The sequence below is a fragment of the Microcebus murinus genome, chromosome X (genome assembly GCF_040939455.1).
Source record: "Microcebus murinus isolate Inina chromosome X, M.murinus_Inina_mat1.0, whole genome shotgun sequence".
Taxonomy (NCBI): domain Eukaryota; kingdom Metazoa; phylum Chordata; class Mammalia; order Primates; family Cheirogaleidae; genus Microcebus; species Microcebus murinus.
This window is the reverse complement of record NC_134136.1, coordinates 89,641,136-89,657,477: the sequence shown is the minus strand read 5'-3', so window position 1 is coordinate 89,657,477 and position 16,342 is coordinate 89,641,136. Positions and strand designations below refer to the sequence as shown.

General features: G+C 37.5%; 1 protein-coding gene across 1 annotated transcript in view; it reads right to left on the bottom strand.

Annotated features, from left to right (window-relative positions):
* Positions 1-16,317, bottom strand: part of OFD1 (OFD1 centriole and centriolar satellite protein) — a 33,124-nt gene extending 16,807 nt beyond the window's left edge. The window contains exons 1-10 of the mRNA XM_012784803.3: positions 15,944-16,317; positions 15,668-15,766; positions 13,969-14,169; positions 12,033-12,101; positions 11,915-11,945; positions 8,711-8,818; positions 6,185-6,321; positions 5,697-5,870; positions 3,494-3,600; positions 1,539-1,658 (exon numbers count right to left, since the gene is read on the bottom strand). Of these exons, the coding sequence (XP_012640257.2) occupies positions 1,539-1,658; positions 3,494-3,600; positions 5,697-5,870; positions 6,185-6,321; positions 8,711-8,818; positions 11,915-11,945; positions 12,033-12,101; positions 13,969-14,169; positions 15,668-15,766; positions 15,944-15,952 (1,055 nt within the window). The 5' untranslated portion in view covers positions 15,953-16,317. The remainder of the gene's footprint in view (positions 1-1,538; positions 1,659-3,493; positions 3,601-5,696; positions 5,871-6,184; positions 6,322-8,710; positions 8,819-11,914; positions 11,946-12,032; positions 12,102-13,968; positions 14,170-15,667; positions 15,767-15,943) is intronic.
* Between the last annotated feature and the right edge of the window lie 25 nt (positions 16,318-16,342).

The following is a 16,342-nucleotide window of genomic DNA, read 5'->3' as shown; positions in this document are numbered from 1 at the left end:
AGATCCAGTAAAACCCTGCCTTGATCCTGTAAATAGGGTCCCCAAAACTCAGTCACACAAAATGAAGAATCATGTTATCATAAGGTTACTGAAAGCAATCACTTTTCAGTTAGTCTCCAATGACAAAAAGGGCAAAGAGATAAATTAAGTTAAAGTTAACACAGCACACAATAGACTAAGTCCCAAATGATAACTTGGCAGTCACCTTCAGTCCACCTGTACCATCACCCCACCTGCAACCAAGATAAGTACTTTTGCCCTCAGGGGCTAAGCACAGTCTTGAGAACCAAATGCCAAGAGCATTATATCTGGATTAGCGATACTAAAAGGCACATTTTCATGGAGTTTTCTCTTCCCCAGCTGTTACCAGCTGTCCTTCTGATTCTGAGATGGGAGAAGGAAAGAGAAGCCTCCTGTAGTGAACATTCTCCCAGCTCCAACACTTGCCAAAGTCATATGAGGATCCCCAAAGGCAGATAGATGTCTTCTAGGCTGTAGAAACTGTCACAAAGATACCAAAGAGTCCACTATCTCCATAACCATGTAAAATTAACATACACACTTTTATTCATTTATTCCTAAAATTTTAGCAACTACGGATATTTCAGTGTTTGCTGCTTTAGTATAGGAGCCGACATGAAATATGTGGCTAAAAACCCATCATTTCAAAAATCAATAGATGAAAAAGCTACTGTATTTCTTTTTTGTAATAGAATTTGCTTAAAGAATAAATTCCAAGAAACCTTTGCAAGTATTATATAATGGAATATCAATGACAAATTATGGGCAAGGCAATAAAAAAGGGGCCAAATAAAAAATGCCCAGAATACCTTAGTTGAGTCATCTCCTCGCTATACATTTACTTAGCAAACATTAACTGAGCACTTTCATGTGCCAGATGCTATACCACCCACTGGAAAGTTACTATATGGGCGTAATGCCTTCGCATTAGGATATTATTCACTGGGACACAAAAATCAACTACAAAAAACCCAAAGGAACCATTGTTCTTATTTTCCTTTCCCTATATTACTGCTTCACATAATTTCAGTTCTTTTATATTGATTTTGGCTTTGCAGAACCTTGAAGGAATACAAGGCACATGTTCATTGACAAATGGTGTGACCACTAAATATAATATTTTCTAAATTGTTACGACATCCCCATCTTAGTGGCAGTATAAGTGGGGTGGGGTAGACGAAAAAAGAAGTGATTATAATTCTATAATTACAGCTTATCAACTGTGCAAGCTGAGCTTATAAGGTGCCCTCAATTAAAGCAAATCACAGGCCCTCAATAAATATTAGTAAAGCTATGAGTAAGAAGAGCAGAGGATGCAATTCTTTATACTGCATCTTTTAAAAACTATCCTAACTCAAATAGTCATAGTGAAGGATTGACTTAATGAAAATGCGTATTTTTTCAAACACTAAATTTTGCCATAAAATACGAATTATAAAACTACTTCTTCAGTTTTTGTCAAGTTTCCACCAACTTAATTCAAACATATTACTTCTTTAAAAATGCCAGGCAATTACTTTAGAAGTTCATTCTTGAGCTTTTGGTCATAGGTCTCCTCAATACTCTTTAAATTCTGTTCCCGTCTCCTAAGTGTCTCAGTCACACTTTTATTTTTTTCTTCTTGGAGCTTCTGGGTCCTGAAATTAGCAAAAATATACAGAGTAAATAAACTACAATATCTGAGGCAACAAACTTAGGAAAAAAAAATACCATGTGTTTTTAGTTCAATAGACTGAAACTGTTATGTGACTGTCACTATCAGGAAGTAAAATGGAAGAACCCAAAGTCCTCCATGTGTTTTATGAACTGATCTAGGCACGGTGGATGGGCTCTAGCAGAGGGAGCCTATGGTGGTGGGGGATGGTGGGATCCCCCTGGCTGGGGATGGTGGGAAAGAGGACCAAAGTGGTTTCTCCCAGAAGATAAATAACACTTTATGGTTGCAGGAGACAAATGGCCATAATCAATTCAGGGGTGAAAGAATGATATCATTAGTCACAATGTTATAAACAAAAGTTACTGTACTTATATGCTTGTCTCTTCTATAATACTACTTCTAACTGCAGGATCTAATCAGCCCATAGATATTAAGATTTGCTGTCGTTTAAGAATCTACTGATTGAATGCTGGAGAGAGTGCTAAAAGAGAGCAAAAGATAGATGGCTTGACCAGGGCTCTGAATACCAAAGAACTGGCCAGGTGCGGTGGCTCATCCCTGTAATCTCAACACTCCTAGAGGCTGAGGCGGGAGAATCGCTTGAGCTCAGGAGTTCAAGATCAGCCTGAGCAAGAGGGAGACCTGTCTCTAATAACAATAGAAAAATTAGCTGGGCATGGTGGCACATGCCTGTAGTTCCAGCTACCCAGGAGGCTGAGGCAGAAGGATCGCTTGAGCCCAGGAGTTTGAGGTTGCTATGAGCTAGATTGACATATGGCACTCCACTCAGGGCAACAGAGTGAGACTGTCTCAAAAAAAAAAAAAACCCCAAAGAACAGAATGGTCTTCATAGTGAGACTTTAAATCAACCATAGCATCAATTCCCAAGCCAAAGAGTCAGGTCACTGGTACTGAGATTCTGCCAACCTGAGAAGCGCTACAGAACTCTGACTAGTCCAAGAACAGGTAAAGGTGCTATGTATTAGCTCCCTCTGCTGGTTAACCTGGAAAGCCAGTAGCAGTAAGCTGTATTTATTTTGCTTACGTACTTAGAAGGCAGGAAGAGGAATAGAGGAAGTGGAGGTAAAGAAATAATTATATAATCATGAATTCTCTCTGCCCAAACTCTGTTCCTTTTCTTTTCTCTCTTGATCAATTTACCTATTCAATATTGCCAAAAAGAGAGTAGAAGAAATCAAACGAATACAGGCGATAAAAGTGAGAAAACATTAATGAAGATGGAGACAAATTTTTTAATGAACTAAGTAAGATTCCTGGAGTATTTATGGGTGTCAATTAATAGCAGATTCCAAATAAGAAAGAAGGCTTATTGCACAAACTACACATGAGTGAGCTTGCTATCAATCCCAGGTAAGATTTGAAGGATGATATATTTGTGTCAGCATTGAGAGTAACACACACACACCATGAGAAATGGTAAATGCTGCAGGCCTGGCTATATGTAATTTGGTTACTATACAATACACACCTGAAACTATCAGATCGCAATGACTGAATGTAACTGCAAAACATACAATCTGTTCAAGCATTATTAACTTCTCCAAATCATCTGTCTGGTCTTATTGTGCCCTGATGATGGTATCTCATTCTGCTTTTCATCTTAATGTGCAGTATTTCAAAAGCAAAAGCCTAGTGTTTGTTTCCCCTAACTGTACGTCCTAATGCTAGGTGATATCACCTTTACAACCAAGAATTCTACTTGGCAATTTAACATAAGAATATTTAGATATATATTTAGTAATTCTTTTTACTCTTATTCATTCTAAATATCCAATATGAACATGTATTACTTACAATTCAAAAGCTTCAACTCTTTGCTTCAGCTCTGCTTCTCTGCTTCTTAGCAAATCCATATCTTTTAGTAGAAGCTGCCTTTGAGCATAAATTTCTTTTGTTTCAATCTGTATAAGAAATCATTAATTTTTAGCAAGCAAGCTAAAGAAAATAGAAACAGATTTGAACTGATACACTGCTTCCTAAATTCCAGAAAATAATCAAAGTACAGACATCTATGGTAACAATTTCACCTTCAAGAGATTCCAATTCAAGGTATACTTTTTGCCTATTCTAGTTGCACAGAAATTTCCTCCTTCGTGTACAAAAATTACTCCCTCAACGACTGTTAAACTACATTACCCTACATTCCTACCATATTTTGTCTTATTCTACTTAGTAACATCTCTCAGTCCCTCAATTAAAATTTTAAGTTCTTTGGAGAGAAAAATTAAGCAAAATGTGCATTCAGCAATAAAACTCCAGAAGAATAGAATCCCCATGGTATTGGTAGTGTCTGAATGTTCCAGTTCATGGGTCATTCTGACTCAGTGCTAGCAAGCTCATATGAACTCAACAGGCCACCCTTCCATTTATGTGTTCCCTTCACAAGGAGTTACCCATCACAAGACAAGCAGAACATTGGGAGCTGGATATAAAAAGGCAGTCCCTATCTTTAAGGATCTCACAATTTAGTCTGGGGGAGAGAAACAAACAATCACACTAGGATGTGATGATTTCATCACTAAAGTACATAAATACCACATGCAGGAATGAGGCCTGAATGAGTCACTGAGGAGGAGTCAGGGAAGGCATTATCAAGGTGATATTCAAGCTGAGTCTGGAAGGACAGTACAGTTTTGAGGGACAGAAGGGGACGAACATTCCAGATGAAGGAATAAAGACATGCTTTTTATGAGGATGACAATCCTCCTTCAAAGGCTTCAGATAAAGTAAATTGGATTCTAGACAGTCACCTATCTTGAAAATAAAGTTGTTAGTCTAATGATCCAATCATCTCAAAGATCCGTGCTTCCAACATTTTATTTCTATAGCCGAAACGAGTCCAATCTCAGAAATGCTATACAAAATTGTAGAGGGAGTGCACTTAGCATCAAACAACCAGGTGTTAGTGAGAAGCTCTAAGCAAACGCGGACACTAGGAGGAAGTCGTCCTACTTTCAACATCTCCTGATAGCAGGTACATTGGAAATAGTGCCACAAATCCAGTCTGATCTAAGCTGTACCCTTAGGAAAGGAATATGTTTTCCCAAAGGAGTTGATCCAATACCTCCTGCTGACATAGACTCCCTGCCACCTGTCCAGTCATCTTCTTGAGTGACAAAATCAAATGGCCAGTGGATGCCACTCGCACCCCTGGACTCCTCTGCTCCAGGGATCTTCACCCTTGCTCACTTCTGCAGCTTGCCCTAATGGCAGCACACTGCATTTTGTTTCCAGTCTCCACCTGAAGCCTCACCCTGCGACTCTGTACTCTTAGTTCCTATTTCCACCTGCCAATCTCTTCAGACCTATCCCTTGATCACTGAGACTGCCACGTAACCCTCCCTTTCCCCCTAGGTTAGGAGCCACCTGTCCTATCCTCTGGGACCCTTCACCACCCAGCAGAGGCCCAGCATCTCCAATTAAATAGGCTGCCTTTCTCAAGTCAAATAAATTAAGCTCTGCAAAACTCTACTCCCCAAGCGCCCATATCTTTCTGCCCTCACTGAAAGTGGCCAAAAGAGCCACAAATTACAAATCCTCCCCAGAGCTAGAACAGAAAATGCACCTACAAGCAAATGGTTTGGTCTCTCCCAATTCCAGGCTCCCCCCATCACCTGGGCCCTCAGCATAGCTCTATCAGTCCTCTCTGCTTTAAGGAGCTATTCTTCCCTGAGCACAGCAGCTGCTCCACATCTCCGAGCCACTCCTAAAACCCACTATCTAATCCTCTAATCTGCCTGAGAAGATGGAGCTTATTTAGTGTGAATTTCTTATAATCCCGATGTGCATGTTCACCTCCGCAATTCTTTCCTTTCCCCTAGTCTCAGAGGAAGGAAGTCTGTGTATCCTTTCAAAGGGCCACCCTTCCATATGCACTCTTGGCCCAGTCCCTATTGCTGCTCTAGGGCCTTGTTCCATCGTTTGTCCCACCTGTGCCTGGATCTTGAGACAATCCATTAACAGCTGCAGGAAATATCCACTCAATAAATCATCATACCTCTTGGTGCTTTTGAATTCTCTCAAGGGTATTCTTTTCCCGAGAAATGAGGGCTTCGGATTTTGCTTGAAAAGCTTTCTCAAATTCATTCCGAAACTCAGCTAATTCCTTCTCATACTTTCTTTTCTCTTCCATTTTAACTTTTGCTATTTCAGTGTCTTTAAAATACTTCAACTGCAAATAGGTGCCAAAAAATTCACCAATTACTAAAGAAACAGCAACAAACTTCTCTCAATGGTTAGGTTTAATATTAATGTTCTGCCCAAATACATTACATTTAGTTCATCTTTAGTTTTATGTCATTCACTGTACCTGTAGGATTCATTCAAAGGCATAAACAATTACATAATTAGAAATAAAAATATGCACACAGTACAGTATCCCATTCTTTAATAAAACTTCTAGATATTTCCCATATACCTAAGATTAAGACATTAGAAGACAAGCAAAAATATCACTCTTGTTAACAGCAACAAGATAAAGCTTACCTTTTGACACATTTCATCCCGAAGTTGCTGTTCTATTTCTCTCTTATATTCATTTAACTTTATTTCTAAAGACTCTAACTTGGGACGCTGAGGGTAAGCACCCGCAAACTGATCATCAATAAGCTGAAGCTTCTCAGCTATTAAAAAATAACAGATCAAATCAGGATACATAAACAGTCAGGTGCACAAGAGGCCAGACCTCTGATCAAAAGAAAAAAATATACTTAAGGGAAAGAGTAAGGACATCACAGTTTAAGTCAGAAAATACTGGAGTCACCTCCCAGTCTCTAAGTGCCAAGGCAGAGAGTTCTTTCATTGAACTTTGATTAAAGTTGACTTACATGTTCAAAACAATGACTTTAAAAGAATCAAAGATCATGTATTTCAAGCCCTCCACTTTGCAGGTAAAAAAAATAAATGCTCATATAGTTTAAGTAACTGCCATATGATTAAGCAACTACATAACAGCACAACTGGGACTAAAGTGAGATCTACTGATTCTCTTTCATACTAGTACTTTTTCCACCAGGCCAATGGCCCTTGAACCAACTGTGAGTCTGAATTAATCACGTAGTGAGTGCAAACCTGAACCCAGAGTACAATTTCAGCCACATATAACATCCACCAAAAAAGTATGTACAAGGAAAAAAAAGTTGGCAGAAATAAATTAAAATATCTATAGTGTTTCTCTCTAGTAGGCATGACTTTAGACATGTTTTTCCATCTATTTTTCTGTATTTTCCAAATGCTCTATAATTATGGCATCCAATACAAGGCTCTCTAGCCACTTGTGGCCATTGAGTACTTGAAATGTAGCCAGTCTGAATTGAGACGTGTTCTAAGTGCAAAAACCACATCAGATTTCAAAGATTGAGTACAAAAAATAAATATAAAATATCTCGTTAATATTTTTTATATTGAGCACATGTTGAAATGATATTTTGGGTATATTGGGTTAAATAATAGATTATTAAAACAAATTTCACCTATTTCTTTTAACTTTATGTGGCTATTAGAAAATTTAAAATTACATATGTGGCTCACACTATTGCACAGCACTGCTTTATAATAAGCATGTAATATGTTTCTAATGCAATTAAACTTATACTTAAAGGACTAGGCATACAATACGGTTTTTACAAATTATGAACATATCTTCTTACAAGTTAAAAAGCACTATTACTATTTAAGAGAAAGGGCTGTTGGACACGGTGGCTCACGCTTGTAATCCTAGAACTTTGGGAGGCCAAGGTGGGAGGATGGCTTGAGGCCAGGTGTTCTAGACCAGCCTAAGAGCTAGACCCCCATCTCTACAAAAAATAGAAAAATTAGCCAGGCATGGTGGCGCATGCCTGTAGTCCCAGCTATTCAGGAGGCTGATGCAGGAGAATCACACTTCAGCCTAGGAGTTTGACGTTGCAGTGAGCTACGATGATGCCACTACACTCACTCTACCTGGGGCAACAGAGCGAGACTATGTCTCAAAAAATAAAAATAAAGAGTAAGGGAAGTCCAAGAAATAGGTTAACAACATCATTTTAAATAGCTGTTTCCCATCTCTACCGAGTACAAAACTAAAGGGCAGGATGATATTGCACAAAGGCTGCATAATGCAAAAAGCTCTAGATCATAGAACAGAAAACTTGAACTCTTAGTTCAGACCTAGACTGGGTGTTTCCAAGTTGCTCTTTGTTTCTTTGTGAAACTGCTGTCAAAAAGAAAAAAAAAATACAAGTTGTTTTTCCTCTGAGGACCTTAGCTTCCTCAACTATAAAACAAAGTCATGGGCCTATGACTTCTCTAGCTTTCCAAAAGCAAATAGTCTATGATCTTCCACTCAGTGGCTGTAAAATAAAGTTAGACAAGACACCAGGAAGAATCTCCAAGTTAAGAGAGGTCACAAACCCAACCAACAAAGAAGAATGTGGGCCTTTGGATCTCTGCATGATGTGACCAACATAGCCCCAGCATCCTCGATGATAGGGAATGGCATTGGAGAGCAATTCCTGGTCCCTTCTAACAACATGATTCTAGAAGAAATGAATTCCCTTGCCACCTGCAGGTTACATATCACCAGTTCAAGGAATCACCATGTGATATGGTAAATCAGGTAATTTCCTTCATTTGAAAAGAAAATAGCAGAACTGGAATTAAGAAAGAACGTTATGGCCGGGCGCAGTGGCTCACGCCTGTAATCCTAGCACTCTGGGAGGCCGAGGCGGGAGGATTACCTCAAGGTCAGGAGTTCGAGACCAGCCTGAGCAAGAGCAACACCCTGTCTCTACTAAAAATAGAAAGAAATTAATTGGACAGATAAAAATATATAGAACAAATTAGCCAGGCATGGTGGCGCATGCCTGTAGTCCCAGCTACTCGGGAGGCTGAGGCAGAAGGTTGCTTGAGCCCAGGAGTTTGAGGTTGCTATGAGCTAGGCTGACACCACAGCACTCTAGCCCTGGCAACAACAGAATGAGACTCTGTCTCAAAAAAAAAAAGAAAGAAAGAACGAATGAACATTATAATTACCAAGGGAGTCTATGCCAGGAAATGGTGAACTTGTCTGAGTTTCTGTATCACAACTCTCTTTAGCCTGATGATATTCTGCCAACTCTTTTAAAAAACACATAAGAAAACCTAAAAACACAATAGAAATAGTTTTGTTTCAGAACTTTCATTCCACCATTGCTCAGTCACTGTTTATATAACATTGGTTATACATATAACATCATTTTTACATTGTCTCTTTTCTTTTAAGAATAATTTGAGGAAAGGCCTTTCCAAGTATGATACAAAGCTTGGAAGGAATAAGAACTATATCAATCTAACCACATAAAAATTAAAAATATATATGGCATGAAATACAACCAAATGAAAAATGATATACTGGAAAAATATTTATAATAATATGGAGACAGGACTAATTTTCATAATATCAAAGAGCTCTTACAAATCAGTAAAATAGAAAAATGAGGAAAGGCAGGGATAGTTCACAGAAAAAAAGTTAAATTTCAAATGAACATGAATTTCACGATGTTGAATAAACAAAATCATAATTAAATGCAAATACGATAGAAAGACCACATCTTCCCTATAATATCACTTAGATTAAAACTTTGATAATTAAGTGTTGGTAAGGGAGTAGAGATGTGGCTGTGTTCATTCACTTGGGAGGGAAATCTGTCAGCGTTCATGTGTATTCAAAATGCACGTGCCCTTTAACGTAGTCATTCCACGTCTATGAATAAACACAGCTATACTTCCATAAGGGCACAAAAGGTACACACTGCACACTGCCTCTAATGACAAAAAGCAAACAATAAAACTAAATCTCCATCCATTGGGGATTAAATACATTCTTTAAAAATAATTTGTCTAAACATACTCTATAGAAAGATATATTGGTAGATAAAAAAATTGCAAAACAGCATGTATATGATCCCATTTATGATTGTGTGCATGTTACTAATAATTTCAAATACACAGATTTATACTCAAACAGAAAATCTAGAAGAACAAGAAACTATTAATTCTAGTTATCAGTGGAGAGGGAGACCAGAGGACATGGGCAGAAATTACTACCTTTCTTTTACTTCATACCCTTCTGAGTAGTTAAACCATGAGCATAAATTATTTTAGAAGTTGTTGGTTTCTTGAAATGTCTAAAATTAGTTAGGTTGGCACCTTTTTCCCTCCACCCCCTTCGGAGAGGCAACTAGAGTTGGATTGTTTTGTCACAGTCTGCATTCCATCCTAGGATCACCTGACCTCCTAATTTGCATAAAGTTCATTCTTTGTGCTGTAAAGTTCTATGGGTTTTGACAAATATATAGTGCCACATATCCACCATTACATTATCATACTCTCACCACCCTAAAACATCCCCTGTGCTTCTTCTCCTATTCAACCTGCCCACCCTTTCTCTCCAAATCCCTGGCAACTACTGATATATCATCTCTACAGGTTGCCTTTTCATATATATAGAATGATATAATATGTAGCCTTTTCAGACTGGCTTCTTTCATGAACAATATGCTTTTAGGATTCATTTATATTTTTGCATGGCTTGATAGCTCATTCCTGTGGGATGAATAGTATTCCACTGTCTGGATATACCACAGTTTATTTATCCATTTAACCTACTGAAGGATATCTTGGTCACTTCCAATTTGTAGCAATTATGAATAAAGCTGCAAAAGCATTCATGTGCATCTGTGTGGACAAAAGTTCTCAGATCAGCTGGGAGCATGACTGCTGGATCATATGGTAAGACTGTTTACTTTGTACTATAAGAAACTACCAAACTGTCTCCCAAAGTGGTGGCAACATTTTGAAGTCCCATCAGCAATGAAAGAGAGTTCTCTTGTCCCACAGTCTCACCAGCATTTGGTATTGTGTTTTGGATGTTAACCATTCTAATAGGTGTGTAGTAATATCTCATTATTGTTTTAATTTGCATTTTCCTAATGACATATGATAAAGAGCATCTTTTCTATGCTTATTTGCCCTCTGTATACCTTCTTTAATAAGATGTCTGTTCAGATCCCTTGCCCATTTTTTAGTTGGGCAATCTTTTTAGCGCTGAGTTTTGAGAGTTCTTTGTATATTGTAGATACAAATCCTTTATCAGATATGTGTTTTGCAAATTCTTCTCCCAGTCTGTAATTTGTGTTTTCATCCTCTTAAGAGTGTCTTAACACAGAGATGTTTTCAATTTTAATAAAGTCTAACTGATCTTTATTTTCTTTCATATATCATGCTTTTAGTGTTACACCTCACTACGAAACCCAAGGTCACATAGATTTTCTCCTATGCTTTCATTTAAAAGTTTTATAGTTTTGCATTTTACATTTAGGTCTATGGTTCATTTTGAATTAGTTTTTGTATAAGGTACAAAGTCTGTGTCTAGATTCATTTTTGACTTAAGTCACAGACTAATGGCTGGCAGAAAGGTCTCAAATGTTTGCTTAAAAAGTTCTGAATGAATGAATGAAGGATGAATGAATGAATGTCCTAGTGGGATGGCAGCAGTGCTGGCAACATAAAAAATCCAAGAGGGTACCAACGCAAAAGGACTGTTGTATGATGCCAAAGATTATTTAAAACACCTAAAGAGTAACTATGCATCAAAGGCAAGTTGCCAGCTTATGTCCACACTACAAAACCCATCATCAAGTCTAACTAATGATCAAGCACCCATGGTAGTTACAGACTCTATGAAAGGTTATTATCAAGATTAAAATTAAGGCAATTTATCAACTCTACATAAACACTTAAGAATAAAATACATAACACATTACTGAACAGATATCTGATTCTTTAAGAAAATATCAATACTCTATACTTGAGAGAGATACCTACTATACAAAGACATTTGGCCTAAAAGTTATTACTTTTGGGGGGAGTTTGGGGCAGAAATGTTCCAAACAGTGGGTATTTTTACAAAGAGTATCTTTCAGTCTATTTGTAGGGCTCTTGATAATATCTGCAGCTATTTTGTTGAGTATCTAAGAGCTAATACAAGAATGGAGATATGGAGGAAATGACCTGCATTTGTCAGAACAACAGATGAACTGTTATTTACTTAAAAGGTATGGTCAGTAAGGAAAATCAAATGATTTAATGCAAATCAAATTTCCTACTCTTACCCCTAAAAATTATCAGCTTCTTACTTTTATAGGAAAAAGTACATACAAAAATGCTGTTATTCTGTACAAAGATGAATGCTCCTACCTTTTTGGTTTTCTTTATCAAATCTTGCAATCTGTTAAAAGAAAATATTTAACCTTTATTCAACTATTAATTTATAATTAATGAACCAAAGCAGATTATAAAAACTAAGCAATCCTACCAGTGATTTGTAGAGACTGGAGGCAGGGTTGATTTTAATGAGTTGCAATAGATCATGCATAGTAAATATCTTTAAAAAAAAAAAAGATTACTAATTAGACACATTTTTACATCCATTTTTAAATGATAAATTAGGATGTTTCTGAATATGAATATGAGATTAAGAAACATGCTTCAGATTAAATAAAAATAAGGTAACTATGCTAATAATGTAAAATTGAAGCTCTTTCTTATACTTGTAAATAAGTTACAATAAACATATTGATGTCAAAAGGATAAAGTATCTTTCCTGATTATGTAATTAACCTCCAAGTACTTCACATCAAAAATATATGCCTAACAAAAATGACAGAAATGGCTAATGCCTTACAGATGACGCTCAAATATCTGACGAACCAATGAATATATGAGTTTCAGCATCTTTCAATTACAGTTAATTTTTTGACATATTCATTGTTTAAAAATGTAAATAAACTAAGTTTTTACTGTCTTTACTACAAATGACTTAAAATATACCTAAAATATTTTTAAACAGACATTTTGAGTAGATATTAACATATTTTTATTATAGTATGTATCATTTTCTATGTCTACCCTGAGAACACTGATATAATTTGTTTTCAATTGGTTTTCCCTTAAAGAAAACATTCTGGGAGTCCACTTGCTCAGGCTTCTTGGGCATGGCTCCACGTAAAAAGGGAAACAACAACAAAAAAATAAATTAAAAAAAAGAAAATATTCTGCATGGCATTTTATATTAGTAGAAACCTTTAAGTGTATGAACTGGATTAATTCCTGTTATAATAATTATATAATTGACTATTATTCACACAATAAGCAAAATTGTGAAATGTGTTAGAAAGTTAGAGAATGGTGGGCCAAAACTGAATTCCTAATATTGATAAATAAAATTTGGTTGTTAAAGAAGACATACAGCATATTTAAATTTCAAGTTTTAATTCAAATACTGTATTAACATTCTTACATCCTTAATACTTTGGAATATGAAACTTTGGGATAATTTTAGATAAAATAGGGTAAAAACATAGGAACACCACCAAGAGTAAACCCTAATGTAAACTATGGACTTTGGCTGATAATGACATGTTAATATAGGTTCATCAACTATAGCAAATACTCCACCTCTCGAAATGTTGATATTGGGGGAAGCTGTACATGTGTGTGGGGGTATATGGGAACTCTGTACTCTTCACTCAATTTTTCTGTGAACCCAAAACTGCTCTGAAGAAATGAATACTAAACACACACACACACAGGAAAAGTTTGCTACATCTGCCTTTAAAATAAAGTGGGACTATTATGTTCAATGGTAATAGTGAAGAATATATAGTTAAAATAATAAGAGTGGTAAAACATAAGATGTGTTTTAATATTTGAGAACTTAGATTTGTAAAAAAAAAAAAAAAACCTCACATATTTCTCACTTTTCTTATATTACAAAGAGAAATACCTTAAGAGACCATAACATAGTAAAAAGAGCACATTTTAGAGATCTAGATTTACTGCCCTGCATTGGCACTTACAAAGTACATGACCTTGGGCAAGTTACCTCACCTCTCCTCATCTGTAACACATGAAACACCTGTAGTGTGTCTAACACAGCACCCAAGCTCATAGCAGACATTCAACAGAAATGGCAGAGTTTCATTAGACTACATGGAAAGTTAACATCAATTCTAGCTCCAAAACATTTAGTGATTCTACATATCACTATTTTACAAACGACTGAGATACCAAAGAATTAATAACAATCAAATTTAGTAGCCATTTGTTATATAACAAACACATTATGTGCAGATAAACAAGAAATGGACCAGGCTACTCAAGGAGCACTTAGCTATCAAGAGCACTTTACAAATTATCAGAGGAAGAAACTGTTAATAGAAAAATCAAAAACAGAAAAGACAAGACTTTACCTTTTCTTGTGCCAAACCACTTTCTGGAAAGAAAACAGAAAGTGAATATTCATAGCCACATCTTTGTAAGTGATCTGCCACTAGAGAGTTAGAGGCGCCTATTAAGAGAGAGCTTCCTTCTACTAAAATAGACCGAGGTTGCAGTTCTCCACTCAGTACAGGGTGCATCAATTCATGAATTAGCTGGTTTCTGAGCTGCGTCTAGATCAACAAACACAAGGGGAAAAATTTCAGCAGGATTGTTTCACAAATATACACAAATTTGTCACATTCACTGGAATCTTTCATTTCCAGAATGGTTCTAGATCCATGGCCAAAAGATGAGCAGCCCAGTGGGTTCTGGAAAAAGCTTTCTTTCCCCAGCTTCTAAGTGAACTGGTGGCTAGCCAGACCGCTTACAGATTCTTCACCTCACTTCCCTAGAAGCCCATTTCAGCAGCTTATGATCAAGAGATCAGGGACAGGAAAAAATTCACCACTTCCTCACAACTCTGGATTGTTAGAGGACATAACCTAAACATTCAACAACAGGGGACTGCTATATATATTATCCATATATCCAAAAATGTGCCTGCTGCCACTGAAAATGAAGATTTCAAGAAACTTTTAAGGGGCCGGGTGAGGTGGCTCATGCCTGTAATCCTAGCACTATGGGAGGCCAAGGTGGGAGGATTGCTTGAACTCCAGAGTTTGAGACCAGCCTAAGCAACAGTGAGACCCCGTCTCTACTAAAAATAGAAAAATTAGCCGGGCATGGTGGCATGCGCCTGTAGTTCAGCCACCCAGGAGGCTGAGACAGGAGGATTGCTTGAACCCAGGAGTTTGAGTTTGCAGTGAGCTATGATAATGCCACTGTACTCTACCTGGTGTGACCAAGCGAGACTCTGTCTTGGGGGGAAAGAAAAGAAACTTTTAAAGCAACAGGGAAATGGTCATTATTATAATTTAAATTTAAAAAGAATATACATACACACATTATTCCAATTAGTGGCTGTATTACAGATGATTTTTCTCCCTTATGCTTTATCTGTATTTTCCAGAGGAGTTTGAAGTATTTTTATGAAGTTACAAAAGCAATGGGGAAGGGGTGGAGAAAAATCAAGCTTGTTCTTCCTTAATTTCCCATTTTAAATGTAAAATATGCTTTTGAAATGTATACCATAATGAAAACACATTGAGCTAATCTGATTCCCAGCTGTTAATCCAAAGTATACTAATAAATATTTGCTGCCAAATCAAATATTCATATGTCTCAGTATATCTTCAAGAAGAAATTTTTCATTCCCCAAACGAGTCTACATTAAGCTTAATGTTTTCTATGTGATGTCGATGTCCTTCATCCAAACGTATTACAAAACCACGTATTAATTTAGGAACCTATAAGCCAAATTTATAAAAAAAAAAGCCTAGTCTTACTAAAATGTGTTGTTCGTTACATAAATGTCACCCACTATCTTAACATCAATTCAATTAATTAAACATGCTCTTTTAAGAGGACTCAAACTCAACATTTTCTGGAACATTTTCCATAGATTATTTCAAGATAGAGTTATATAGGAATATAAAAATGTAATTCACCAACACAATCTATATATCATACTATTATTAAAACCCAACCCCTGAATGAATTTAAATGTGGACTACTTGTTCCAGGTTACAGTCGTAAAAGTTATGACACAGATATGGCAAAATCTGATACCTTGAGTGTGTCCAGTATACCCCGATCCTTAAACGTCTGGTATAGCTTTTTGCGCAGGTCATCTTGACTCAACACATCACATTTGGGGGCCATGGTGAACTGGAAGACAAAACGGTTACAAGTTACCCGGCCGGCAGAGAGGATGTGAATTTCTGAAAACAGACCAGTGGCCTCCAGGAAAAAGCCCTAAGAGGCCCAGCGGGGAAAGGAGCTTTAACGAACACAAACAAGAGACTTCATTTCCGCCAGTCCTCGAGGAGGCACAGGTGTATCTACCTGAGCCATCGTCAGGTGTCAGCTTCCTTCGGAGCCCGCCCGGCCCTCCCCACTGTGGCTCCAGTTCGAGGCCCAGCTCGGGCTGCAGACCCAAAACGAAGGGGAATTCTTGCTCTCAGAGCCCTGCCACTGTCCCGGGGAGTCGGGAGAAACAAGGGTGCTGAACGATTTGCCTCGAACTCCGAACTAGAAACTCTGGTAAAGATGCGCAGTTCCTTTCTCCTCAGTTCGGAGGGGTGGGCGGGGCCGTGACCCAGGCGCGACACTCAAAGGTGACTGGAGGGCGGAGACCGGGAGAGACAGAGCACTAGAAGGCAAGTGAAGACCGCGTGTTTTCACCGCTCAAAGCTGACCCCGCCCTTCCCGGAAGCCCGCAGAGCCGAGCAACCCCTGTCCCGA